The sequence below is a fragment of the Sciurus vulgaris genome, assembly GCF_902686455.1.
Source record: "Sciurus vulgaris genome assembly, chromosome: X".
In the NCBI taxonomy this organism is placed as follows: Eukaryota; Metazoa; Chordata; class Mammalia; order Rodentia; family Sciuridae; genus Sciurus; species Sciurus vulgaris.
The window spans coordinates 67,657,465-67,685,125 of record NC_136471.1 but is presented as its reverse complement, the minus strand read 5'-3'; the positions used below and the strand labels follow the sequence as shown (position 1 = coordinate 67,685,125).

Here is a 27,661-nt window from a genome sequence, read left to right as displayed (position 1 = left end):
AGAATACAAAAGTCCAATGTATACTAAACCCGCAACATACTGTGGAGTTTACTTGTTCAAGTAAAGCCCAACGAAATGGAACCTTTGTATTGTGTTGGTGACAATGTAAAATGGTATGGCTGCCATAAGAAACAGTATAGTTTTCCCTCAAAATAAGGAAAAAATTAACCTAGTTTATAGCAACTGCACTTTGGGGCATATACCCAAAATAACTGAAAGCAGGGTGTCAAAGAAGTACTTGTACAGCCAGTATTATTTACAATGGCTAAAAAGCTAGAAGCTGCCTAAGCATCTATTGACTATTGACAGATGAATAAACAAAATGTGGTAATACAAACAATGGGATATTATTCTGTCTTAAAAAGGAAACAAAAATCTGACTTACTACAACATGGATGAAACTTGAAGAGATTATGCTAAGTGAAATAAGGTAGTCACATGAGGACAAAGTTAAATCTCTTGTTACGTGTATGTAGATTTACCCTCCTTAAGGGTAGATAATGTGATTTATTCTTGAAGCAGGTGTAGTACAGTGCTATCATGAAAAATCAATGATTTAGAATCAAACTGAAGTAGATTCACATTCTAAAGCTCTACTTTTACTACTTTGGGAAAGTTTCTTAAACTTTGTTAGTGTCAATCTCTTCTTCTGTGAAATAAGCAACAAAGGGTTGTTGTTGAAATTAATATAATGTTTCTAAAGCAGCTGGAACAGTGTTTCACATATGCTCAATAAATATATGATGTGTGAATATTTTTCTGCCAAAAAACAGAATATAGAAATAAAAGTATAACAAACATTTTAGTTAGTAAATTTATCAAAGGTAAGTACCATCACTATGGAAAACAGTATGGATGTTTCTCATAAAATAAAAATACAGAACTACTATATGATCTAGCAATCCCATTCACAGGTATAGAGTCATGTGTTATTTAATCATGGGAACTGGTTCTGAGAAATGTACTGTTAGGTGATTTCATCACTGTGTGAACAGCATGAAGTATTCTTAAAAAAACACAATCTTTAGGACCACAATCATATACACAGCGCTTTCACTGACCAAAACATAATTATGTAGCACATGATGATATATCCAAACGAAATGAAATCAGAAATCTGAAATATACCTGCATCTTTATGCTTACTACAACACTATTCAAAACACTCAAGACATAAAATTAACCTAAAGGTCCACCAACAGATGGATAAAGAAAACATGCATATTTACACAATGGAATACAATTTGGCCATAAGAAAAGAATAAAATCCTGTCAATTGAGGCAACATTCATGAGCCTAGGCATCATTATGTTAAATGCAATAAGCCAGACACAAATCTAAGGACAAATTTAAGTTAAGTTGTGTACTTTATTTGAAATGTTTGGGACCAGAAGAGTTTTGGATTTTTAATTTTTTGAGGCTTTGGAAAAATTTCAGATTTTTTTTTAATTTGCATATATATTTTACCTATCTTAGAGATGGAACCTAAATCTACGTACAAAATTTGTTTCACATATGCTTTATAGATACCCATTGTTTTTTCTTGCAGCACTAAGAATTAAACACAGAACTTGGAGTATGCTAGGCAAGTGCTCTACCACTGAGCTATATCACCAGCTACCTGAAAGTAATTTTTTACAAGTTTTTAGTGTGACTCATATGAGGTCTGGTATGGAATCCTCCATTTGAGGCATCATGTTAGCACTGGGAAAGTTTTGGCTTTTGAACCATTCTGAATTTTGGAATTTCAAATGAAGAATGAGCTCTCCTGTGAAATTTAGAAATATTGATCTTATAGAGGGAGAAATAGTGTTACCAGAGGTTGGGAAATGCACACGGGAAGAAACAATAAGGAAAAATTAGTCAACAGGTACAAAGTTACAGTTAGATAGGAGGAATAAGTTCTACTGTGAGTAGGTAACTAGTTTAATACACTGTTTATTTCAAATAGATTTTGAACACTTCTTTTACAAAGAACCAATAAATTTTTGACATGATTGATATATTAATTACCATAATCTGACCATTACAAATCATATACATGTATTAAAACATCATACTGTACCCCTTAAGTATGTACAATCATTATGGGTCAGTTAAAAATAAACTTTAAAAAGTCACAAAAGCACAAAATATTATTTGTACACAAAGTAATACACCTATAAATCAAAACTTCCATCATAATCATAAACTACTGACCTGTTTTAGTATGTCATACTTTTGTGAGATTACTTTTAAAATAATGATAGAATTATTTTCAGTCAACTTATAAAGAATATTTCAAACCAACCCATAAAGATACATACACAGTCTCACATATATTCCTTGCTTTAAGAGTAATGAATTGGAGCCAGGCATGGTATTGCATACCTGTAATCCCAGTGGCTCAGGAGGTGGAGGCAGGAGGATCATGAGTTCAAAGCTAGCCTTAGCAACTTAGCGAGGCTCTAAGCAACTCGGTGAAACCTTGTGTCTAAATAAAATATAAAAAAGGACTGGACTTGTGGTTCAGTGGTTAAGTGCCCCTGGATTCAAATCCCCAATACTAAAACAAAGGAATAACAAATTGGAGAGATGTTTACAAATAAGCATCATTGTGTATTTTTATGCTAACACTCTCAATTTCTCTTACAGTCTTTTAGCAGGGCATATCCAAAATGAAGGGGGAGATGGTTGTTTTTCTTTGTTTTGCATTCCACATAAAGGTTTCAATCTGTCAGCTAACTTTTAACTACCAAATATTTTCAAACTTTTATTAATAGTTACGGTCACTTCCCTGGTAGACTATTTACCTTTTTAAACTTTTAGACTGAATTCCATCATTAACATACTGTTATGAAATTTGATGGCATTTATAATATTCATTCAAAATGATTAATTTTGATCCTTTTCTTAATGATTTTGTTCTTATGTTCTTAAAGATTTTATCCCAATGGATAAGTCCTTTGAAACATCCCCACCTAACTACTGTCACTGTTTCAAGGAAGAGTTAAGAAAGGGCAATTCTATTTGAAGTGTATCTGACAGAGTAGTCTCTTAAAAAGAGAATCTCAGCATGGGGAAAGTTGTATATAGCCTCCATGCTTATCCCTTATGTATATAAAAGCAATTATGAGTTCTGCTGCACAATGAATTAGCTAAAAAATTTCAATGTTCATATTCAGACATAAAAACAGAGTCAAAGTTAAATATGAATGATCTTTGGCATATTCACCATTTTGGGTCATGTATGTTTTTGAAAATCGAGACTCACCTTACCCTATATAGATGTCCATCGATAAACACTGTCTTACTTGTTAAGTATCTTGTTTCATCTATTGGACTATAAGCTCCCTAAAAAAAAGTATCACATCTTATTATTCTTTGTTATCCCAAGACCTAGCATATTTTCTGGAACATAAAGAGATCCTGGAAAAAATATTTATGTGAAATAATATCTAAATTTGGAATATGAATAAATTTATTAAATAAATTCAATAAAAAGTGCATACTTTTCCTTAGATTTTCTTACTTGAAATGTCTGAAAGCAACTTTGAAAGCTAATTTCATGAAGTTATTTTCAGTAAGTCATTTTGCTTATCATTTTTGACTCTTAATTTTAAATTCTAAAAGCCAACAGGAATCCAGCTCATTCAAAATTATTTTTAAAATGCAGAGCTTGGATGAGTCATAAGGATTTTTTCAAAAGACAGTATCTTAAAATTTCTTCATATTTCACAATTTGCATGGATATTATTTCAAAGGGTTATATTTTTTCAGACTTATATTCCAAACCCTAAGTTTTGTTAACAAAATTAGTATAAACTACTCAAACTATATCCTAAAGCTCTTTGTCTATACTTCAGACCATGGGCTAAATTTTGCCAATTATTGTATGGCTTGTTACCTAAGAACAATTGTTTTTGCTCAGCATTTTTTAAAATCTCCTTTAAAAACGATGAAGAATATGTGATAGAGGTGTGAGTTTGTGGCCCACAAACTCTAAAATATTTACCATCTGGCACTTTCTGGAAAACATTTAACATTCCCTGGCCTAACTATATAATTTTTATAAGCATAAACTAAACAAATACACAAAAAAAGAGTATCAAGCTAACCTATCAAAGAAAGAACTAAAATTATTTACTCTATGTAATTATAACTGGCACAGTACACAAAGGATATTGCTTTACCCAGAATATATTCATTATTTCATAAAATTTAGCCAGTACTTTCAACTTACTTTTACTCCAGTATCCCTTATACCTTTGTAAGTTTTTCTTCAAAGGTGGCCAGAAAAGTGAATTCTTATTTATCAAAGGATTTAAAAAGCTAACAAGACAACCAGACTTTTGCTGGAAGAAACTCGCTGAAGGAAAGATTAGACTTAGAAGCTGTTAATAAAAGCCTAATAGATGATGACATTTAATTCACATTTTGGAATTGGCATAATTCAGCAAAATCACTTTAAATAATTTACTTGTGTCATAGTATTGTTAAAAAGATCTAATACAATCAAGCACACCCTCTTTCAAAGAATGTCAGATTTAAGAATGTAAAAACTGAAATGATGATATGTTTCTTTCAAAATCAAAAGACAGTAACTCCCAAGTTGTAAAATTTATTCAATTTGAATAAGTTTTGAAAATATTACCCTAATACAAACATCAATGTCTATCTTCATAGATGCTGTTATTTCTAGAAAAAAAAATGACCATGCTATAAGGCTTCTTAATAAGCATTCTGAAACTTACAGCCTCACAGTTTAGATAAAAGGGCTAAAGTCAGCTCCATGTTGTCTAACCAAGCCCATGTTTCCCAAGGACTGTTTATACAGGGATGGAGATGTGGCTCACAGTAGAGCACTTGACTATTAGGCACAAGACCCTGGGTTTGATGCCCAACACCACAAAAAAGGGCCAAAATGCCAGGTTAAGTTGTTGTGCACCTATAGTCCCAGCTAACTCTGTAAGCTGCAGATGGGAGGATCACTTAGACCAGTAACTCAAGATCATATAGGCAACACAGTGAGACCCCAAAAGTCACATATACTACTTTACATATTGCAATCCAGGTTCTGAACAACTTCATTTTGAAAATAATAAGAATCAGAATGATTTTTAAATTGTTATTGCTATAACGGCTGTATATATTTTATGCCTTAATTTCAATATACACTAGCAACTAGATATGGAATGTACAAAATCAAACACCACTCAGTTAGGACCTACCATTAGTTCTAGGGTAACACTGTAACCTAGAAAACCAACCACATAGAAACCTCATCATTTCAACATTAATGTTGAGAGTTCAAAATACCTAAGAGATTTAAATTCAAAAGCAATAGATTTAAATATTAATATTTTTAAAAGATCATGCATTGGAAAAGTAAGTTTCCTTCCCCATATGGCACAAATGAGTATAGAAGAACATAGAATCAAGAGGGTTATATGCCCAAATATAACACTCTCTAAATTCCATAATCTAGTGCTAGTGATAAGAAGAGCTATGTAGGGTAAGAATGAAATATGAATTGAATTGACTTAAGCTTATTTACTTTTTCCCTTTTTCTGGTATTGGCACTGAACCCAAGTGTATTCTACCACTGAGCTACATCCCCAGCCCTTTTAATTTTGACAAGGTCTCAGGTCTCACTAAGGTACCCAGGGCTGTCCTTGAACTTGTGATCCTCTTGCCTAAATCTCCAGGAGTACATGGTAGCTGGGATTGTAGGCATGCACAACCACAACTTTTTTTTTCCCCCTCAGGCTATACGCTCTTGACAGTTTGAGTGGGAGGAAATCAGCTACTAATATTTTTTTAAAAACCAAAACAGAAAATATCTATCAGCAAAACTATTAGTAATTCCGTGAGGAATTAAAATACTAACACCTCAGAAAAATAGTTTTAAAAAGCTTTATATAAACATAAGTCTGTTATATATTATCCTTCCATTTACATATTTCCTTGTGATTATGGAAGAATGGGTAGTTAGCTGGTTCTCAGTTATAAAGGCAGAAATCTGAAGCAATAATCAAATGAACTCTATTAAGTAACTATCCTACATTATACATACTACACATTTATTTGGCAAATAAATGCATGCAAAATAATATTCAGAATCAATTAAAACCAATCCAAATATCATTATGCTTTAGAAAGAACTAGTGATTGTACTACTATTATACTACTACTGAGTTGAACTAAGCATATCACTATAGTACACACCAGAAGGTATTTGTGGGACATTTGATTTTTTAAAACTTTGATTCAATGACAGAAATGCAGCTTCCTGGGTTTCTATTCAAGCAGGAATTTGTTTACTCTGCTTAGCTGCAATCAGAGCCAATGGCTTTAATGGTTTTGAATAGCTCCAAAGTATTCCCAATGCCAATGCACTGGCCTTTTGATCAGTTTCACGTGGGCTACAACTTATGCCCTTAGTAAATTTGCTTTCAAAGAATACATGTACTATATTGGATATAAATTGAACACACAGAAATACCCAATCTGTGTACTTACATGGAGTTCATTTTTTTTTTAAATTTGGAAACCTGTTAATCATCTTCAATAAACTTGGCTTGAGATATGACAAAATTAAAAGTAATAATATTTTCTGAGTGCTTACAATGTAGAAGGCACTCTTCTGGGTGTTTTACATGTACTATGTTCTACTGTTATTCCCATTTTACAGTTAGAGCAACTAAGTGAGGCAGAGAGAAGTTAAGTAACTTATACAAAGATCACGTGGTAAATAACCAGAATCTGAACTCATGTTTTCTAGCTCCAGAACACCTACTTTTATATTCTATGTTGTCCTGAGTGTCTAAAGAATCAGGGATGGCTAACCAACTCTTAACACTTCTTTAAATCAAAGAATAACAATCAACTTAATTAACACAATATTCTCATACTTCCACTTTCACACAGAAAGGCAGGAGGCATTTAGTACCATTATTCAGGTTTAATTAAATGAGATAGTTAAATGCTACTCACAGAACTAGTGTCATTCACCTTTTTTTTTTTTTTTTTGCGGTGGTGGGGATCGAACCCAGGGACTTGTGCTTGCAATGCAAGCGCTCTACCGACTGAGCTATCTCCCTAGCCCTTACCTCTTAAGATCAAAAAGAATATGCATTTTTTATTATGGGACCACAGGAAAAAGAAGAAAATGAAGAAGGTAATTTTAGAAATATGCAAGTGATGACTGCACAAAATGTTTGACTCAAGAGCAGCATTTTAGAGGATGTAGAATTCTATTTGGAAAGGAGAAAAGACTACAGATAATAACAATGTAACAAGGTAAAAACACAGATATTTTCTTTTCATTTATATGCTGCTTCCAGATATATTTTGCTGTAACTTGCTGGATCTCTACAATCAATGACACTGATAGTTTTACTACTTTCTTGTGTTTTACAATTTACAGTTTTATTATAAACTAAACATTTTGAACGTAAAGAGAGCTGTTATTTCAATATTGCACTTTTCATACTTGAACCTTATTTGCATGATATAAAGTTATTATTTTAAACAAAATGCAATTTAAGGGAGACTTGTTTATAAATTCTGAGTAGCTTATAACAAAATGATTTCCCAAGTTTGCTAAACCAAACTAAATAAAGAAAAAAGTTAAATAATTTTTTAAAACAGCAAAAATAAGTCAATATTTATGATGATTAACAAAATGCTAGTGATCCAGGCTTCCATTTTCTTGGCAAATAAATAGTTTCTAGAGTGTTTTCCAAAGTTTGTTCTGTTTCGTAACTTTCATGTCTAACCCTGAGAAACTAACAGGTGACCCTCTACTATAGAAAAATAAATTGTTAGGGGTACTACATAGATATGGGTAAGGGGATAGGCAGAAAAGCATTATTTCAGCATGAAAAATTCACATAGAAGATACTGGCATGTTAACAAGGCATGGTGGCACTGGCCTGTTATTCCAGCAGCTCAGCTTGGGAGGCTAAGGCAGGAGGATTTTGAGTTTAAAGCCACCTCAGCAACTTACTGAGGCCCTAAGCAACTTGGTGAAACCCTGAGCAACTTAGTGAGATACTGTTTCAAAATAAAATAATAAAAAATGCAAAAAGGGCTAGGATTTAGTTCAGTGGTTGAGCACCCCTGGGTTCAATTCCCAGGACTGCCCCCCCAAAAAAAAAATTAAAAAAGAAAGAAATCAAATTCTGATACCTTTATTTTTCTTAATATTTAAAAGGGGATATGAAAAGTCACCTTAATGTGTTAAGAATTAATGACTACAAAGAAAATATACAACAGAAATTATTTTCTTTCAAAAAATAGAGCACTAAACTCCAGCAGAAATAATTTCAAAATTGTATTAATATCATATACCTATGTTCAGTAAGTGTAAATTCTAAAGTTCTATAAACATAATTCATGAAACCTTTCAGGAGAAACAAACATACATGACAAAAAGCCAAAAAAATTTCAGAACACTACAAAGGCAATTCAGTGGAGAACAGATTTTGTTCAACAAACGGTGTGAAAACAAGTGGAAACTCTCACAGAAATAAATGGACCTCAACCTGTACTGCCCACAGTAAACAAACATTACCTGGAAAAAAGACCAAAGCTCTAAAAAATAAGGCATGAAACTAAAATATTTCTGGAAGTAAAAAATAATGAAAATTTTTGTGAACTAGTATTTAGGGGAAAGATTTCTTAGATAATCTATCGAAGGCAAGATTCACAGAAAAATAGAACTGAATAAACTGGACACTGCTGAAATTAAAAATCTCTACTCTTTGTTAAAAGACTGAAAAGTTAGCCACAGAATGGGAGAAAAAATGTGAATTAATACTTGATAAACATGTTTCAGAACTCTCAAAACTCAAGAAGAAACCAAACAGGACATTTTAAAATAGTACAAAAATATGAAAAGACAACTCACCAGATTAAATATATGGATATCAAACAAGCTTATGGAAAAAATGCTTAGCAACATTTGTCATTAGGGAAATGGAAGTGAAAATCACAATTAGATACCACTATACATTTATGAGAATGACTGATTTTGTTCTTAATTTTATCTGAAAACAATAAGCACTGGCAAGAATTCAGAGAAAATAGAGTCAAGATGGCAGAGTAGAGGACGGTGATTTCCAAGATGCCTCCATGACACCAGGAAAGCAGATAAACAGCTTCTGAGGTAGGTGAAAAGAGGAACTTTACTGCAATTTAATATCGAACTGTCAGAACAGCTTGGAAACTCAGAAGTTTGGATATAATAAAAGGAAAAAAAATCTCCAGTGCCAGTGGCTGCCACAGTTGATGGCACTGTGATGTGTCTTGTTACAGAGAAATCAGAGACCAAGGACACTTGGACTGCATCAGAAGATGAGCTACTCTATATCCTTATGCAGGAAAGAAGTTGAGAGTCTCCCAGTTGCCTGCAGAGAGCAGAGGCAGAAGCCATATCCCCAGCTGTCCCAGCTGTGGCACTGAAACCAAGCCCAGAGACCAGTCTTGTGTAATCCAAGCTGGGTCCAAAAACCAGACCAGGCAGAGGCCTGCCACATGACTCAGAGTGTGCCTAGGAAACCATGAGAAATTCAGGAATGGAGAGTATTATACCCAGGGGAATTCAGGTTATTGAGACCTAAGAGATCTCAGGTCCCTCTCACACTTTGAGTCTGGTGGCTTGCAGGACCAGCTGAGGTGGCTCAGGAAGTCTATCAGGCATGTGGGAGTGACTATGCATTGGGGACTGAGGCAAGGAAGGATGGGATTCAAAGGTGGCAATGATGGTTAAGGATTATTTCTTCTACTGCACAAGTGGAACCCAGGGAAGATTCCTGGGGTGCAGACTCCAAGCATGGATGGGCATCTGCCCAGCTATGGAGGTGGGCTCATTTAAAAATCTTCATACTAATCACCATTTAACAAAACACTTGGGGCCTGACTGGACTTAAACCCCACCTTTAGGAGCTCTGCCTCTGGGAAATACTCTCAGAGAACTGTACAACAAACAACTTCACCCAGAGACCAGAGCAGAAAACACTGGCCAACCCTCCCAAACTCATACTGCCAAAAAGGGAAGCAGAGAATTTTTTATCTCCAACTGACAACTTGACAACAAAAAAGGAACAAGGTCTTGACATTCTGTGGCTACTATTCATGCCCAGAACATACCTAAGACAAAACAAAAAATAGAAAGAAAAAAAAAACAGACATTTGGGAAAAGACCACGAAGACATATTCTCATTGACAATTTTTGACCACCTCCACTGAAACAGTTCCTTAATTTTTTAAAATTCATTTTTATGAATTTTAAATGGGATACATCTTGTTTCTCTGAATTGATGGATGGATAAAGAAACTGTGGTATATATAAATAAATAAATATATATATGTATATGTATATATAATGGAATATTACTCAGCCATAAAAAATAATGAAATTATGGCTTTTTCAGGCAAATGGATGAAATTGGAGAATATCATGCTAAGTGAGATAAGCCAATCTCAGTTCCTTAATTTTTTTATCAAGAACTTTCTTTTAGCCAGGAGCAGTGGCATATGCCTATAATCTCAGCAACTAGGGAGGCTGAGAAAAGAGGATTTCAAGTTCAAAGTCAGCCTCAACAACTTAGTAAGGCACTTAGCAATTCAACAAGACCCTATCTCTAAATAAAATACTAAAAAGGGGTTGGGGATGTGGCTCAGTGGTCAAGCACCCCTGGGTTCAATCCCAATACCAAAACAAAACAAAACAAAAAACTCTTCTAAATTCTATTTCAGTCTTTTTTTTTTTCTTTTCCTCTTTTATTTCTCTTACTCTTTGCTTGTGTGGTGAACAGCTCATGGACATTTGTATATGTCCATATTTGCTTCACTGTTCTCATTTGTAGCATTTTTGAAGGTAATTATATATAATGACTGTCTTTTGAGGATTAGGGTTTTTGATTAGTGTATTGTGTTTTGTTTTGTGTTGTTTTTCCCTCGTCTGTTTCTATTGATTCTCTTTCATTTCATTTGCTAACAAATTCTACAAATCACTCTTTTACTCTTTCTTTATTTTTTTACTTCTCCTTTCTCCTCCTCTCTTATAATCATCAAATTGTACATCTCTTCTGCATTGACATTTTGAAACAGAAAACCCTTTTGCGAACTCACTGTGTTTACTGTTGGCAATTGTTTATCATACCATTTCTGTTTATTATGCCAATTAACATTGTAGATGTCATAATAGGAACTAAAATTTAGTTTAATGCTGTATATTGTCTGTACTGGGTGTTAGTATTATTTGTCTCTCCCTAAACCATGAGGTACTAGAAACATTCAGGGATACTGTAAGTTCATATTGTGGAAGCTCTACAACCTTGGATTCAAATGGATAAATGGGTAGAGATATAAACAATATGAAAAAGCAAGGGAACAAAAGACCCCAAACAATGAAATATAACTCAATAACATAATTCAATGATACAACAGTGGATGAAATGCTAAGAAGGAATATAGAAAGTTGACAGTTAAATTGATCTGTGAGGCAACAATAGTTTAAGGAATGAAATCACAGAGAAAGTAAAGGAAGGAAAAGATCAATTCAATAAAGAGAGATTCTGTAAAAGAATCAAACAGAAATCCTCAAAATGAAGGAATCAATAAACCAAATTAAAAATTCCTTGGAAAGCATCACCAGCATACTAGACCACTTGGAAGACAGACTTCAGGTAATTGATACAAAATATATAATCTTGAAAATAAAGTTGACCATAGAGAAAAGATGTTAAAAGACCATGAACAGAACTTCCAAGAAATATGAGATAACATGAAAAGATCAAACTTAGATTTATTAGTATAGATGAAAGCTCGAAGATACAACCCAAGAGAATGCACAATTTTTTCAATGAAATAATATCTGAAAATTTCCCAAACCTTAAGAATGAAATGGAAAATCAAATAGAGAAGGCATACAGGACCCCAAATATACAAAATTACAACACACCCACACCAAGGCACATTATTATGAAAATGTCTAAAATACAGAATAAGGATAGAATTTTAAAGGCAGTCAGAGAAAACCAACATGTCACATTTAGAGGGAAACCAATATGGATCTCAGCTGACTGCTCAACTCAGACACTCAAAACTAGGAGGTCTTGACATAATATATACTAAGCTCTAAAAGCAAATGGATGCCAACCAAATATACCTAGCAAAATTAAGCTTCAGAATTGAAAAGGAAATTGAAACCTTCCATGATAAACAAAAGTTAAACAAATTCACAACTAGAAATCCTGTACTCATTCCTTTGAAGCACAATGGAAAACTAGCAGAGGGAGTAACTACATTAGAAATATAGTAACTTGGGCTGGGGAGATAGCTCAGCTGGTAGAGTGCTTGCCTCGCAAGCACAAGGCCCTAAGTTCGATCCCCAGTACCGCAAAAAAAAAAAAAAAAAAAATTCCAACAGAAATATAGTAAGTCAAAGGAAAAGCTAATACAAATTAAAAACTAGAGCAAATTAAAATAACAGGGAATAAAATTTGTCTCTCAAAAATAACACTGAATGTCAATGGGCTAAACTCATCAATCAAAAGACATAAGCTGGTGGATTGGATTAAAAAACAAAACACAACAATATGCTATATCCAAGACTCACCTCACAGGCAAAGACAAAGACAACAACAGACTGAAGGTGAAAGGATAGGGAAAAAATATTCACAAGGATCCTTCAAACAAGCAGGGGTTCTTTCTATCCTGATATCTGATAAAGTGGCCTTCAAGTCAAAGTTATTCAGAAGAGACAAAGAATGTCATTTCATACTGCTAAAGGGAATTATACAACAAAAAGAAATAACAATGGTAAATATTCATGGCTCAAACAATGAAATGTCAACATATATCAAGCAAACCTTTCTCAATTTCAAGAATCAAATGAACCAAAACAAACTAATATGAGGATGGGGCAACTTTATCACACATTAATCACCACTGGATAGATACTCAAACCAAAAACAAAACAAAGAAGCTATAGAAGTAAAAAAAACTACAATTAATAATTTAGACTTAACAGACATATATAAAATATCTCATCCATCAAAGTTTGAATAAACTTCCTAGCAACTCTTAACAAATAAAAGAGAAAACTTGCATTCTATCACATCAGAATGGAAGAAAATTAGAAATCAATGATAACATAAAAAGTAGAAACTACCCAAATACCTGGAGAGTAAATAATACGCTGTTTAATAATGAATAGATAGTAGAAGAAATCAGGGATGATTTTTTTTAAAAAAACACTAAATGAAAATAGTGACATATCAAAATCTTTAGGGAGTTCTAAGAGGAAAGTTAGTACCACTGAGCTCATTCATTAAAAGAGTAGAAAGACAAAATAAATAATATTAAATCTCGAAGCCCTAGAAAAAGAACTGATCCACACCCAATTCAGTCGAAGACAAGAAATAATTTAAATCAAATCAGAAATCAATGAAATTGAAGCAAATGTTTTTAAATCAATGAAACAAAGAGTTGATTATTTGGTAAAAAATAAAACTGAGAAACTCTTAGCCAAGTTAACCAAAAGAAAGAGGAAAAACTCAAATTATTAAAATTCAGGATGAAAACAGAAATATCACAGATACAACTGAAATACTGAGGATAAACAGAAAATATTTTGAACATTTACATCTGATAAATTAGAAAATCTAGATCACATGGACAAACTTCTAGAGACATATGACCTATGCAAATTGAATCAGGAGGACATAGAAAGTTTAAACAAATCAATTTCAAGCAATGGAAATGATGATGCCATCAAAAGCCTACCAACAAAGAATAGCCCAGGACCAGTTGGATTTTTCAGCCAAGTTCTACCAGACCTTCAAAGAAGAATTTACACCAATACTCTGGAAGTTATTACAAGAAAGAGAAAAGGAAGAAATGCTTCCAAACTCATCCTATGAAGCCAGTATTATTCTGATACCAAAACCAGACAAGGACACATCAAGGAAAGAAAATTTCAGACAAATATCCCTCATGAACATATAAGCAAAAATTATTAATAAAATACTGGCAAATTACATACAAATAGACATTAAAATATAGTACAGCATGATCAAGTCAATTTCATCACAAGGATGCAAAGCTGGCTCAACATATAGAAATCAATAAATATATTTCACCACATACACAGATTTAAAGACAAGAATCACATAATTACCCCAAAAGATGCAGAAAAAGCATTTGATAAAATACAGCATCCATCCGTGTTTAAAACACTAGAAATACTAAGGAAATTAGGAACATACCTCAACATTGTAAAAGCTATATAAGTTAAACCCAAGCCTACATCATTCTAAATGAAGAAAAACTGATATCATTCCCGCTAAAATCTGGAAAATGAAAGGGATGCACTCTTTCACCATTTGTATTCAAAACTGAAACTCTAGCCAGAGCAATTAGAAGAAATTAAAGGGATACGAATAGGAAAAGAAGAGCTCAAACTATCTCTTTGTGCTGATGATGACTGAATTTAGAAGATCCAACAAACTCCACTAAAAAAGTTATAGAGGGCTGGGGAGATAGCTCAGCTGATAGAGTGCTTGCCTGGCAAGCACAAGGCCCTGAGTTTGATCCCTAGTACCACAAAGAAAGAGAAAAAAAAAAGATATAGAACACATAAATTCAGCAGTGCCAGGATATACAATTAACATACATAAATCAATTGTGTTCCCAAAACAATGACGAATCTCCTGAAAGAGAAATTAGGAAAACTATGCCACTCATGATTGACTCAAAAAAATTTAGAAATCAATCTAACAAAATAGTTGAAAAAATTTACAATAAAAATTACAGAATCCTAAAGAAAGAAATTGAAGCAAACCTTTGTAAGATAGAAAGATCTCCCATATTCTTGGATAGACAAAATTGATATTGTCAAAATGGCAATACTACCAAAATCAATATACAGATTCAATGCAATCCCCATCAAAATTTCAATGACATTCTTCATAGAAATAGAAAAAACAGTCATGAAATCCATTTGGAAAAATTAGAGTCCCAGAATAGACAACACAATACTTAGAAAAGTGAAGCAGGAGGCATCAAAATACCTAACCTTAGCATTAGACTACAGAGCTATAATAACAAAATCATTATGTTATTGGCACCAAAATAGGCATAAAGATAAGTGGAACAAAATACAAGACACTGAAACAAACATACATAAATAGAGTTATCTCATCCCAGACAAAGGCACCAAAAAATACATTGAACACATAGATTCTTCAACAAATGGTGCTACAAATTGGAAATCCATATGTAGTAGAATGAAATTTAACACATATTTGGCACCCTGCACAAAATTCAAATCAAACTGAATCAAAGAAATGGGTATCAAACCAGAAACCCTGTACCTACTTGAAGAAAATATATGCCAAACACTCCATGTCAGCTTAGGAACCAACTTTCTCAACAAGACTCCTAAATCGTAAAAAGTAAAATCAAAAATCAATATATGGGATGGTATAAAACTAAAATGCTTCTTCACAGCAAAGGAAACCATTGCAAGTGAAAAGAGAGCCTATGAAATGGGAGAAAATCTTTGTCACCTGCACCTCGGTTAAGGTATTAATTTACAGGATGTACAAAGAACTCAAAAAGCTTCACACCAAAAAGAAACAAACAAAAAAAAATAGTCCAATCAATAAATGGGCAAAGGAATTAAACGAACACTTCTCCGAAGAAAAATTAAGAACAGTCAACAAATATATGAAAAAATGTTGAACATCTCTAGAAATTAAAGAAATGCAAATTAAAACTACACTGAGATTCCATATCATTCTAGTAAAAATGGTAATTATTAAGAATACAAGTAACAGTAAATGTTGGCAAGGTTGTGGGGAAAAGGGGACACATGAACATTAATGGTGGGACTGCATATTCATGCAACCACCATGGAAAGTTTTATAAAGATTCCTCAAAAATTAGGAAGGGAACCACCATTTGACTCAGTTATTTAATTCTCTGGTATAGATCAAAAGAATTTAAAATTAGCATACTACAGTGATACAACCACATGAATGTTTATAGCAGCATAAGTCAAAATAGCTAAGCTATGGAACCAACCCAGGTGCCCATCAACAGACGAACTGATAAAGAAAATGTGATTTATTTACACAATGGAATATTACTCAGCCATAAAGAATGACTTAATGACATTCATGGGTAAATGGATGGATCTGGAGACTATTACGCTAAGTGAAATAAGTCAATTCCCAAAAAAACCAAAGGTAGAATATTCTCTCTGACATGTGAATACTAACTCACAACAATGGGAGGGAACAGAAGTTCGGTGGATGATACAAAGGGGAATAATGGCAAGGGAGGGTTACAGGATTAAGAAAGACAATGGACTGAATTTGACATAACTTTCCTATGTACATATAAGAATACACTACGTTGTAACTCAACATGGTCTACAGCTAAAAGACTGGGATCCTAATTAGAATAACAAAAGTTAAAAGAGAACAATTCAGAGAAAATAAAACTCTTACATCATAGTAATTCCACTCATACATATTTACTCAAGACAAAGGCAAAATTATTTCAAACAAAGATCTACAAATTTGTATAAAGGCTTTATTGATTATTGCCAAAAACTGTTAAGAATCCAAATGTCCTTCAAATAATTAACGGATAAACCAACTGTATTAAATACATGCAACAGAATAATGCAGAGCAGTAATAAAAGAACTGACACATACAAAATCATGGACAAGGAGTATATGAAATAAAATTAATAGTTTATAGATCTTATATTACTAAATGATCCTGTCTTTTTTAATAGCCATATTTACTTCCCTTAAAAGGTCTTATAAGTATTCATTTATTCTTTTACAATTTCCCTACATGATAAACATAATAAATATTTAATAATTGTGCCAGAAAATGTGGAGCTACACTTCTCCATTTGTGAAATGAAGTATAAAAACAAAATTATTTCTATGTATGTTCTTTTATTCCAGTATATAACTAATCAATATGTGGTTTTCTATATATACCCGTATAAGTTTGAAATGAAATTGTTTCAGACAGCATTCATTTCCAATTGCAGCTGCCCCAGGTCAACAATTATGAATATAAAGGACTTTCATCTAATCAGACCTAATAATTTATTCTTTTTCCTTAGTTCTTAAACTTTAGCTATTCTCACTTAAAACAATTTCTTCATTACATACCTCATCTCCCTCTCCTAATGCTGCATTTAAGAAAGAATAAAAGTCATTTGAAATGTGATATTTTTCCATGTTTCCACTCACGAAATTTTTCTTTGTTTTCTGAAGTTTCATCCACTCTGATCCTGAGTAATTTAATACATCCATAATTCTCATCTCTTTATCTGGCATATATCTTTTAGAATTTTTAATCCATTTTCACTTATTCATATCTTCATAACTAGTTTCAACTGTGTAACTGCCACTAGCAAAATACTAATGTAAGATTTTCCCCAGAATCTCAGTAAATACAAATATAAGTATTTTTAATTTCTCCATTTTGAGGCAGCAAATTTCCCTTTTAGATAATCTTTAGATTTAAAAAATGATCTTAACCAATTTTTTTTCATTTTTCTCGAAAATCAGTTAAGCATATTTATGTGGCTCTACTTCTAGGTTCTCTTTTGTTCCATTGATCTGTGTCTATCCTTTGACCAATACCACAATGTCTTCAATGTAGTTCCATGGTAAACCTTAACATGCAGAAGAATGATCCCTGCATTTTACTTTTCTATTTTAACATTATGTTAGAGCTCCTAGGTCCTTTACTTTTATAATTTCAGAATAAGTTTTTTCATGTTACCCAAAAACAAACAAAAGAAAAAACAGGATTGCTGGGATTTTAATGACTTTTATTTAAACTGAGTAGACACACATTTATTGAATCAGCATATCTGATATGGTTTCCAACAACTTATCTATATCTTCTCCTTATCTTCAAAATTATCCTTATGGGGGAGACTGCAATGCATAAAGGAAAAGGCATGAATTTAAAGCAATATAGTTTCAAATCCCAGATGTTCCTTTCACTGATTTACCTCTTTCTCATCTGTTAAAAAGGTATACTTGTCTTAGTGAGCTGTTATGAAGTGAAAAAGTTCAATAAGATAATCTATCTTATAGTGTCTGATCCATACTACATGCTCAATAAATGCCATGTCTTTCTCTAGTTTAGATACATTTAAGAGGGAATAAATTTCAGTATATTTTGGGGTATAAAAATTTTAGTAGCATTGCTATATGTACTCTTAAAGTTTGTCCCTAACCATTTTATACAAGAAACAGAGAAGTTGTAAAATATGATAATTATGCATGACCTTTGGAATTTTTGTTTGGAGACTTAATTGATCATTTATTACTTAAAACTAACTATCCCCTTACTTAGCTAAAAATGAGGTGCACAGTTTATTTAACCTGCTAATTTGGGGGACAAACCATATCAAAATTACTAGGACACTAATATTTTACTTTTACTCTTATGGAAAAGCAAATTCCTCTAAACTACACAACATGAGCATAAAAAACAGCTCAAAAACCTCCTTTGGCCTCTGGAATATCCTAAAACAACAGAATAAAACATGCATAAAAACCACAATTCAGAAAATAATTATTTTCCTAATTGCTGAGAAACTGATATGCTTTTTTCTTGCTCAATAATGAGAAGTACATGATTTCTCCTTTGACTATGGCCTACAGTTGTGGTTCATTTACTCTGGTTATATATCATAATTATCTGGAGAATGATATCAAGGCCCCCTCCATATCAGTAAATGTATCTGTGAGTTGAGCAATGGTGTGGGTAATTTTTTTAACTCCCCGATTAATTTAACATACATTCAGAGTTGAGAAATACTAGCCCAACACATGCCCAAGGAAACTCAAAGCCAAATTAATAACAACTATATTTAAACACATAGTAAACCCCTAGAGTCTACTTACCTATGTTCTATTTCACACTACACATACATTCCGCACCTTTTTGCATACATTTACTGGTTTATGTTTTCCCTTATTCTGAATATCAAACATTTGTTATCTGATTTTATTTCCTATCCCAAACACTTCATGAAACGAAGACATTAAGTAATACATACATTCACTCTCTATCTCATATATAGCAGCGCCAACTACTTCAAATGTATGGATACAGGTTAAAATCTATCAGTAAAATCAGTCACAGAAAATGCCTTCAGGCAAATTTTGATAACCTCTCTATCATCTACAAAAGCCAGATTACACTTAGCTCTAAATCTCCTTCCTGTCCAAACTTTTCTCCTATCTAAAAAAAAAAAAAAAAAAAAAAAAAAAAAAAAAGAAAATAAAGTTTACCAAGAAAATAATATAAGCAGAAACAGTATATAATCCTTGGCTATAACATAAATGAGTAAACATTGTATGGCAAATTCTTACTAAGTACTGAAAGGCTTACCTATAGATTCCATGTGTTTACCAAATCTTCAGAACTGTTTCTAAATACAGTAATACCACCAATCAAGAAAACAATTATAAGAAAGTTTAAAAAGTACTGATTTCCTTCCTGAAATTATAGATGAGAAAGACTATAAGAGGGGTAATTTTGAAACAATATGATCTAAGAAAGCAACTATACCATGTAAGAAAGCAACTGTACCACGGATGGAAGTTATGATTAGCTCTCTTAATGAACTAAACAAGATAGTGTAATTAGTGTAATATAGAGGCCCTGCCCTAGAGGAAGTGACCTGAATATTTCCAGACTAGACTAGCTTAAAGAGACTTGGATGAATTTAGTGACTCCTAGTGAACCTAGTAAAAGCATACATGAAATATAGATGCCCTTGTTCTCTTTTCCACATTCCAGAAAGAAGTACAATTCACTTCTATACCCATGTACTCTGAACAGTACTCTCTATCCATGGCCCATTAAAAAAACCATGAAAAAATTTCAGATAGTAAAACATACATTCACCTATAGTAGAAAAGAGTTTAAGCATGCCAAGCATGACCAGAAATCTTTATCGAATGGTCTGCTATTGCACATGACAATATTAAAGAGGAGAGAAGTTCACTTTGGCTTTCTATCTTCCTATGCTGCAAAGATCTATTTAATTTTTTATTAATCTAGTGGCTAGCACAGACTTATATTGGCAAGTACATATTAAATACCTGTAAAGTTGAATTAATTCCTATCACCACACTTCTAATCTGTTACTAAATTCCAGTTATTCCACCTCTTCCAAGTCTTTCCCATTGGTCATAATATTACCCCTTCCATCTTAGTTCAAAAATCTCATTACTATATCCACTACCACAATAACCTGGTAGCTAGTATTCCCCACTTTTTGTATCTCCCCTAATACAATTCACCCTCCACAGTAACATCAGTTATTTTTTTCAATGCATAAATTTGATAATGTTACTCATGTCCTCAAAAACCTTCAATAGCTCCCATTTACAAGATATAATTGAACACTTAAATGGTTTTAAAAGCCCCATAAATCTGGGTGTAGCCTTTACATTTCTTACTTCATTTCATACCATATCCCCATTCCTACACTACAAACTTATACTCACAATATCACACATATGTCCTTCTTCCCAGAACACCTCTATGCTTTTGCCTATATTGTTTCCCATCTACCCTGCACATCGTAGGTCTCTATTAACAATGTTCCTTGTCTTTCCCCACTGAGCTATGAATCTTTGTCACTTACATTAAAAACCTTGGGATTTAGATAGCCCAGGCTTCCCTACTAAGGGGAAGTTTTTTCCAATATCTTCCTTTCATTTGTCAAAATATTACTACTCCATCATGCCCTGCTCATATTCCATTTCCTTCACAAGGTTTTACCAGATTCATTCTCAACCACCCCCACCATTCTAACCCCATTGTTGATGGTTTTGTGTCTTTTATAATAATAATTTATACACATTCCTGTCAAGTTCACCTGAATTTAAACCTGTAGGAGTAGGGTGGGATTTTGTAATGTATTGTAATGTAGTTGTAATATGGTATTTCATTTTGTAACACTATGTACTGCATTGCCCATACTCAATAAACACAATGAATTAAACCAATTCCTACGAGAAGAGTTCCAAATAGAAATAAAAAATGTGAATGAAACATTTCATTGGCCAGTTATAATAATGAAACTGTTTATCCATATTCCTCAAAGTTTTCCTGAATATAACCTCATATTTTATTTCCGAATCACCCTATCTGTGATTACAAATATACAGAATAAGATCTTCAATATTTTTACATGAAGTGACCAAATTTATGAGGGAAGTCTTTGGAAAAAACTTCCCATTAGTAGGGAAGCCTGGGCTATCTAAATCCCAAGGTTTTTAATATAAGTGACAAAGATTCATAGCTCAGTGGGGAAAGACAAGGAACATTGTTAATAGAGACCTACGATGTGCAAAACACCTTCAGAAGTGTATAAAAACTAGCACTGCATTCCCTTCACATAAAACTTTTGAAGATATTTTCATCCCATTTACAGATAAATAAATGGAGGTTCACAGAGCTTAGTTGATATACACTGGATCCCACAGTGAGTATGAGAAGGGAGTGAGTTTGGAACAGATTTATCTGCCTCCAAAGCACATGTTCTCTGCTCAATTACTACCAGGACACATAAAACTTAATTAAATGTGCAGTTTTTGTTTTTTGTTTTTTTTTTCAATCTGCAACAGAGTTACTATTCTGGTTAAATTTTAAAGTTTTTAACTGTAATCTCAAATTGTATTATCAGTGACATAATATTACTGTTAAAACTAACTCCCTTAAACAAAAGCAGTATTGTTAAAGAAATAATACAAAACAGCAGTTTTAATATTATATGATATGCAATTTGAAAACTCTACAATCAACTCCTCTGTAAGGAAGTAAGCACTCCCTCAACCCAAGAGAAAAAAAACTAAGTACATGAACTAATGTTCATGGCACTAATTCATGAGAAATTCACATTACTCAAATAGGCTGTTCTTTATGACCCTTGCCCACTAATGACGAATACTTGCCCCATCTTAAATAATACCTCTTCAGTGATCCTGAGAGAATCCAGGCAAAAGGTAAAACTAGCTTCTTAAGGGGTGATACCCTTTTAAGTCCCTATTCCCAGTAGACCTAATTGAGACAGTACCTTAGCTCTGACAACCAGAGATTCTTGCTTAACCTATATCCCCTCTTTTAAGAACTCTTTTCCCAAAACCAAGAAAGCCCACATTTCCCATTCTCAGGCCCATTCTTCACTTTTCATTGGAACCAAACTATTTCTTGTTTGAAACCTTGACACATTTTACCATAGGATAAATTTTCAAACAGTGGTTAGGCTCTTCATCATTATACCTGCTTCTTCTATTATGCCCTGATCTAAAAATGTAACTACTCATAATAAGTTTTTCTTGTGGGAAAACGTGTTAAGAGTCTCAAACAACAAATATACATACTTCTGAATGGTAATTCAATAGTTAACAACTGCCCATGCAAGCAAGATAGGTAAAAGATGATACTGAAAGATATACGAAAATATATCATAGTATCTATAACCTCTAATCTTACCAAGGTTCAACACACAGAGAAAGTGACAAGAATTATTTCCTTTGACATTAAACTTACACTATTCTTACCTACATTTTCTTTAAGAATTTTAACACATTAAAATGTATATATATATACATATATATATTATATAATGAAAGCACCTTAATCCTAAAAACTAATAGTTATGGGTTGTAAAGTTTATACTCTAAGCAAGCATTTCTAAAGCCAACATCAATAAACATGTAATTAAACATATCTTCTATGCAGTAAAATTATTTCCTTCATATCAAGAGAATATCACTAAAATTAAAATCTCTTGTAAGTACTAAGTGGATCTGTTCAAATGTAGCATTAAATTTTCACCTATTTTTAATTAAGTCACCGACAAGGCTAAATTTAACCAATCTTAATTGTTTTACACAAAGAAGGCAGAAATACTACCTTCACCACATTACCTTCACCTTTCGTTTTACTTCATAGGGATTAACAATTTCCACTCGAGTATTTTTCCAAATTGCTGAAGTAGAGAGACCCATTGTTAAATCTCTACAATACCTAAAACATACTGCAAACAATAAAAAAAACCATATGTGGTAATTACAATTTAAAACATACTACATTAAGTTAGCTAAAATAATAAATAGCACACATGCAAAAGGCTTCCCACCTCCCATTCCATCTTATATTAGAGCATTTAACATGTTATCACAAAATGTCTGTGACTATGTCAACAGATTATATACATGAAATAAAACAAATAGTTTTATGTAGTCTTGAATAGTCTTGCTTGAATTTATGCAAGCAGTTACCATTCCCACAGTTTGAGAAGAAATTAAGCCCCTCTTCATTTATACTGGTCTAAGAGATGAAGAATATTAAAGCATATGTTGGCATTGCCTAGGACACTAATAAAATATTTCCTAAAAATATAAAGAGTTCAACTTCAGGGTACTTCTGAATTTATTTCCATCGTATTTCTTGTTGTATGTTATTGTAATGTGTAATCTAACACCTGTTTAGTTGCAAAATTGTTTTAAAAGAACAAAGATAACCATAAGATAATCATACAACAGTTCAAAGTGGATTTTTAAAGATGGAGCAAGTACTTGAAGACAAAGTTGCACCCTTGAGATGTACAGGAGTGCAAGTCTTACCTTAAAATAGCCTACTAGTAATCAATTTGGCATTTGTCAACTATTTTTAGGAGGTTCATAATGGCTTCTTTCAGAGTAATATTCTGTTGATTATTTACTAGAAAAGGATCTAATGTTCTATCATGATAGACATGTTTTTATATTTAAATGTTGCCCACTTTTTATAACAACAAAGTACCTGTGCACATCTAAGTTCTCATGGCACTGCTGACCAAAGCCCAACCAGAACAGTTTCGGAAGAGAAGCGGGAAGAGAGGCAAACCAAACTATTTTGGTTGAACCTCCCTGTCTTACTAAAGATTCATCTTATAAAGGCTGGGGTTCACTTTAAATCTCCTTTTACAGACCAACGGGGCGGGGACTGTGAATGGGGAAAGGCGAAGGAGAGAAGAAAAAGGGCAGTAAAATAGGGGACCTGAGATGAGGCAGCAGAACTTCACCTGAATGTAGATAAACCCGGCCGGCCCACTGTTCATTTGTACTTGAGGTGAAAAAATTGTAATAATAACAAGCCACAAAGAAACGAGAAAGCTAAGTTACCAAGAAACACTCGTCCCTATGCGTAAATGTCCCCAGGGTAACTTCGTCACCTTGGTGTGTTTTTGTTGCACTGGGTTCCTAAAGCTCCCAGGCTTCAACAGCGAGTTGTATGCAATCCGCAGATGTCCCCTAAAGTGTTCCCAGCAAGCAAACGCAGCTCCTTGGAGAAAGAGGGATGCGCCAAGGCAGGCACTGCACCCCTGGCGTCCCCCAGTCCCACTTTGGACTGGAAAGTGGAGAAACTTAGTCACAACAACTCCAGCGTAGCCGGTGAGGCAGGCGTTTCCGAGGCCCAGCTGGGGCTCCACTCTATGCTGGAGCCCTCCGCCTCATCCCCACCCGCTTCCCAGTGAAGGCACAACTGGGACAACGTGCTCCACCGCCCTGCTGCCTCAAGGGGGCTTGCCCAGGAGCCCCACTCTCCGGTCCCACGCCCTTTATCTCTGAGTCCCCCGCTAGAGTCCTGTAGTAACAAGGGTAGTTGGTTTCAGGCTATCTTGGCCACCCCACTAACCTCGCTACTGTTCGTGCCGCCGCCGCCGCCGCCGCCGAACACCTCCATGCCTTGGTCCCAGGGCTCTTCCTGAGGAGGGATTGGTAGCATCGCCCTTTCAGAAGCACTCGAACAGGAGCTGCGGACCGCCAGCGCGGCCGTGCATCCTGTCTATTGAACTGGCCCGCTGCTGCTGCTGCCGCCTTCTCTGCTGTGACCCCCAGCCCCGCCTTCAGCGCCCACTGCGCTCGCCGCGGGGTCCCTCAGAGGCCGGGACCCGGGGGTCTTCGCCGCACACTGCTGCTCCCATAGAGAAGACAACTCCGTGCTGCCTCTCCAAGAGCTGCAGCTCCGCTCTTGCGCACCACTGCCGCCGGCGCGACGGCCGCTTGACGGTGACTACCTCCCCGCCCCCAGCTAACCCTCTTCCTTTGGCCCCCTCCCCGCTCCCGGCTCTGTCAATATGGCGGCAGCGGCGGTGTTACCTGTGCGGCGCCTGGAACCCCCCACGGCGGCAGCACGGCGGCGTCACCCGAACGTCAATGGAGATTCCCCAGACTGGGGTGGGGGGGTGGGAAGGAGGGGCGGGGTGGATGCGGGAGACCGCGTGGTGGGGGTGGGAAATAGGGGAGGGGGGCGTGCTAGGCGGGGGAGGCGGGTGAAGAGTAGTAAAAGCCACAGCTAGCGCCTCGGTAAACCTGCCCACTTCACGGAGCATGCGCGGCGCTCTTTACACATGCTCAGCAGGCCTTCTTGGGACTACAGAGCAGCTTTGCTGGAGGGAGGATTCCCAAAAAGGATGCGAAAACTGGAAGACCCTTACGAACGCTTGAGGAGTTAGTGCTAGGGGAGGATTCCGGGAGTATCTACTTGCAGGGTTCACCCAAAACAGGTGTCCTATATGCCGAACCACGCCCATTTCGATACTTAGTGACAAATACTAGGGCGGGGATTTTACTCCAGTAGACATCAGCCTTCCAGAAGCTAGAGGTAGAAGAAAATGCATTTAAGAGACATTCGAATACCTGTGATCCTTACCCACCCCTCCTTGTCCCTCTCAATACCCTCCGGATACATGCCACACGATGTTTCCAATGTATTTGCACGCACACACATGCTCACCATTTATTGAACTCCACTTGTGGCAATGAAGACAGGGTGTACGATGCTAACCCTCCCTTGACTCGCTCTGAGAGTATTGAATCTTTAGTAACAATAATTGTAATTCTTCTGTCTTCTGCAAAACAAGCTTTACTGCTTTGCTTCTGTGAGCCTCACACTGTACTCGTCGATAGCGACATTATGGAGATAAAGTATGGTCTCAAACATAGGTGATGGATAATCAAAACCTTTCTCGCCAAGACATTTCAGACCTCAAAGTAAAAAACAGTTATTTCAAACCTTTGACACTTCAAAGAGACTTAAAAGAGCAACTGCAACAGCTCCTTGCTGACTCAGTACCTTGGAGAGGTTTCTAACGTTCTGCAGAAAACTCACACCACTCCTTCCCCCTTCTACACCTACAGTCCTTGTGTTGTGCTGGCAGAGAACACTGATCTATGCCCTCCATTTATTTCACCATCTGGCCTCGAGAGCTAAGAAAGCCAAACAGGCTACAGAGGTTAGCAGTTAATTACAAACAAGAATCACCAACAGTGCTCTCCCACTTGTTCTGCTGAAAAACCAGGAAGAAAAGTGAACATTAGGAATAGGTTCTGTAAAAACGAAAGATTTGAAAGTAATGGGTGTATGGGGCTATCAAATTTGAAAATGGGTGAGTGTGTGAGTGCACACCTGCAAATAAATTTGTTTGGCTGAACTGAGAGTGTCTTAATTAAGGCTAATCCTTTTGAGCTCTGAGTCCATTTCCCTCTTCCTTACTCAAAGACTTAGTTCTAGATCCACTACTACCATAGACCCTCCCCCCCACACACACACCTTCTTCCACATCATCTATTTTCTTCTTTCTATTGGATCATTCCCACCAGCTAAACACATGTTGATTTCACTTTACCTTGGTTGTCCACTTGCTAGCATCTGATACAGTTCATGACTCCCTTTTCTTTAAATATTTTCTTCACCTGACCTCCAAAACAAAACAGTTCTTATTTTGCTCCTACATCATCAGAGATTTCTTCTCAGTCTTCTTTGCTGGGTCAACTCTCATCTTTCCAATTTCTGACTGTTGTAATTTCAGATTCATTCCATGACCTCCATCTTCCCCAGCATTCCAAATATCCCCACATCCCATCTAGACCCATGGTTTAAGCCTCATCTTTATGCTAGGATACCCAAAATTATCTCCAGTGACGCAGTGACAAACTCATTCTTGAAGTAATGACTCGTGTCTGCAACTGTCTATTCAACATCTGTACTTGTCTATTTAATAGGTCTCTCAAACGTATCCTATTCAAACCTGACTCTTGATTTGACCCCAACCAATCTGTTCCTCCCCTAGTTTAAACCAGGCCACTTAATGATCTGCCCCATTCACCTAGTTTAGTGAGTATTTCTTACTTCAGAGTATCCTTCCATAATCATCCTATCTAAAACACCATCTCCATAAGTATTTCCCCTCACTCTGCCTTTTCTTCATCTCACCAATAAACATGCGATATGTTTGTTTAATTATTTTCCTCAGAACATAATATCTGGAACATAATGGGACTCTAACTTTTTTCTAAATAAATTTGTTTATTGCTATTTTCATGCACTTTTGATAAATACACTGCCTCACATACATTAAGAAACTTCCTTAGAATTAATATATTCTCCTTTGCTTCATATATAAAATTTAACCTAGGGAATGTGGGTACAGTTCAGTGGCCAAGTGTGTGCATGATTAGCATTTATAAAGCTTTGGGTTCAATATCCAGCACCAAATAAACAAACATTCATATGTGTTCATCCATCATTCTCTTTAGATTGAAGAGAGACCAGT

The 27,661-nt window shown here is 34.9% G+C and overlaps 1 protein-coding gene across 5 annotated transcripts in view; it reads right to left on the bottom strand.

Annotated features, from left to right (window-relative positions):
* Positions 1-25,528, bottom strand: part of RPS6KA6 (ribosomal protein S6 kinase A6) — a 102,114-nt gene extending 76,586 nt beyond the window's left edge. Inside the window, exons 1-2 of one of the 5 annotated variants that reach the window (XM_079124510.1) lie at positions 25,206-25,528; positions 24,742-25,020 (exon numbers count right to left, since the gene is read on the bottom strand). In XM_079124510.1, the coding sequence (XP_078980636.1) occupies positions 24,742-24,831 (90 nt within the window). In that variant the 5' untranslated portion in view covers positions 24,832-25,020; positions 25,206-25,528. Of the gene's footprint in view, positions 1-22,988; positions 23,095-24,741; positions 25,140-25,205 lie in introns of those variants that run through there. The other 4 variants (XM_079124511.1, XM_079124512.1, XM_079124509.1 and 1 more) reach the window with 4 other exon arrangements.
* Positions 25,529-27,661: the final 2,133 nt, after the last annotated feature.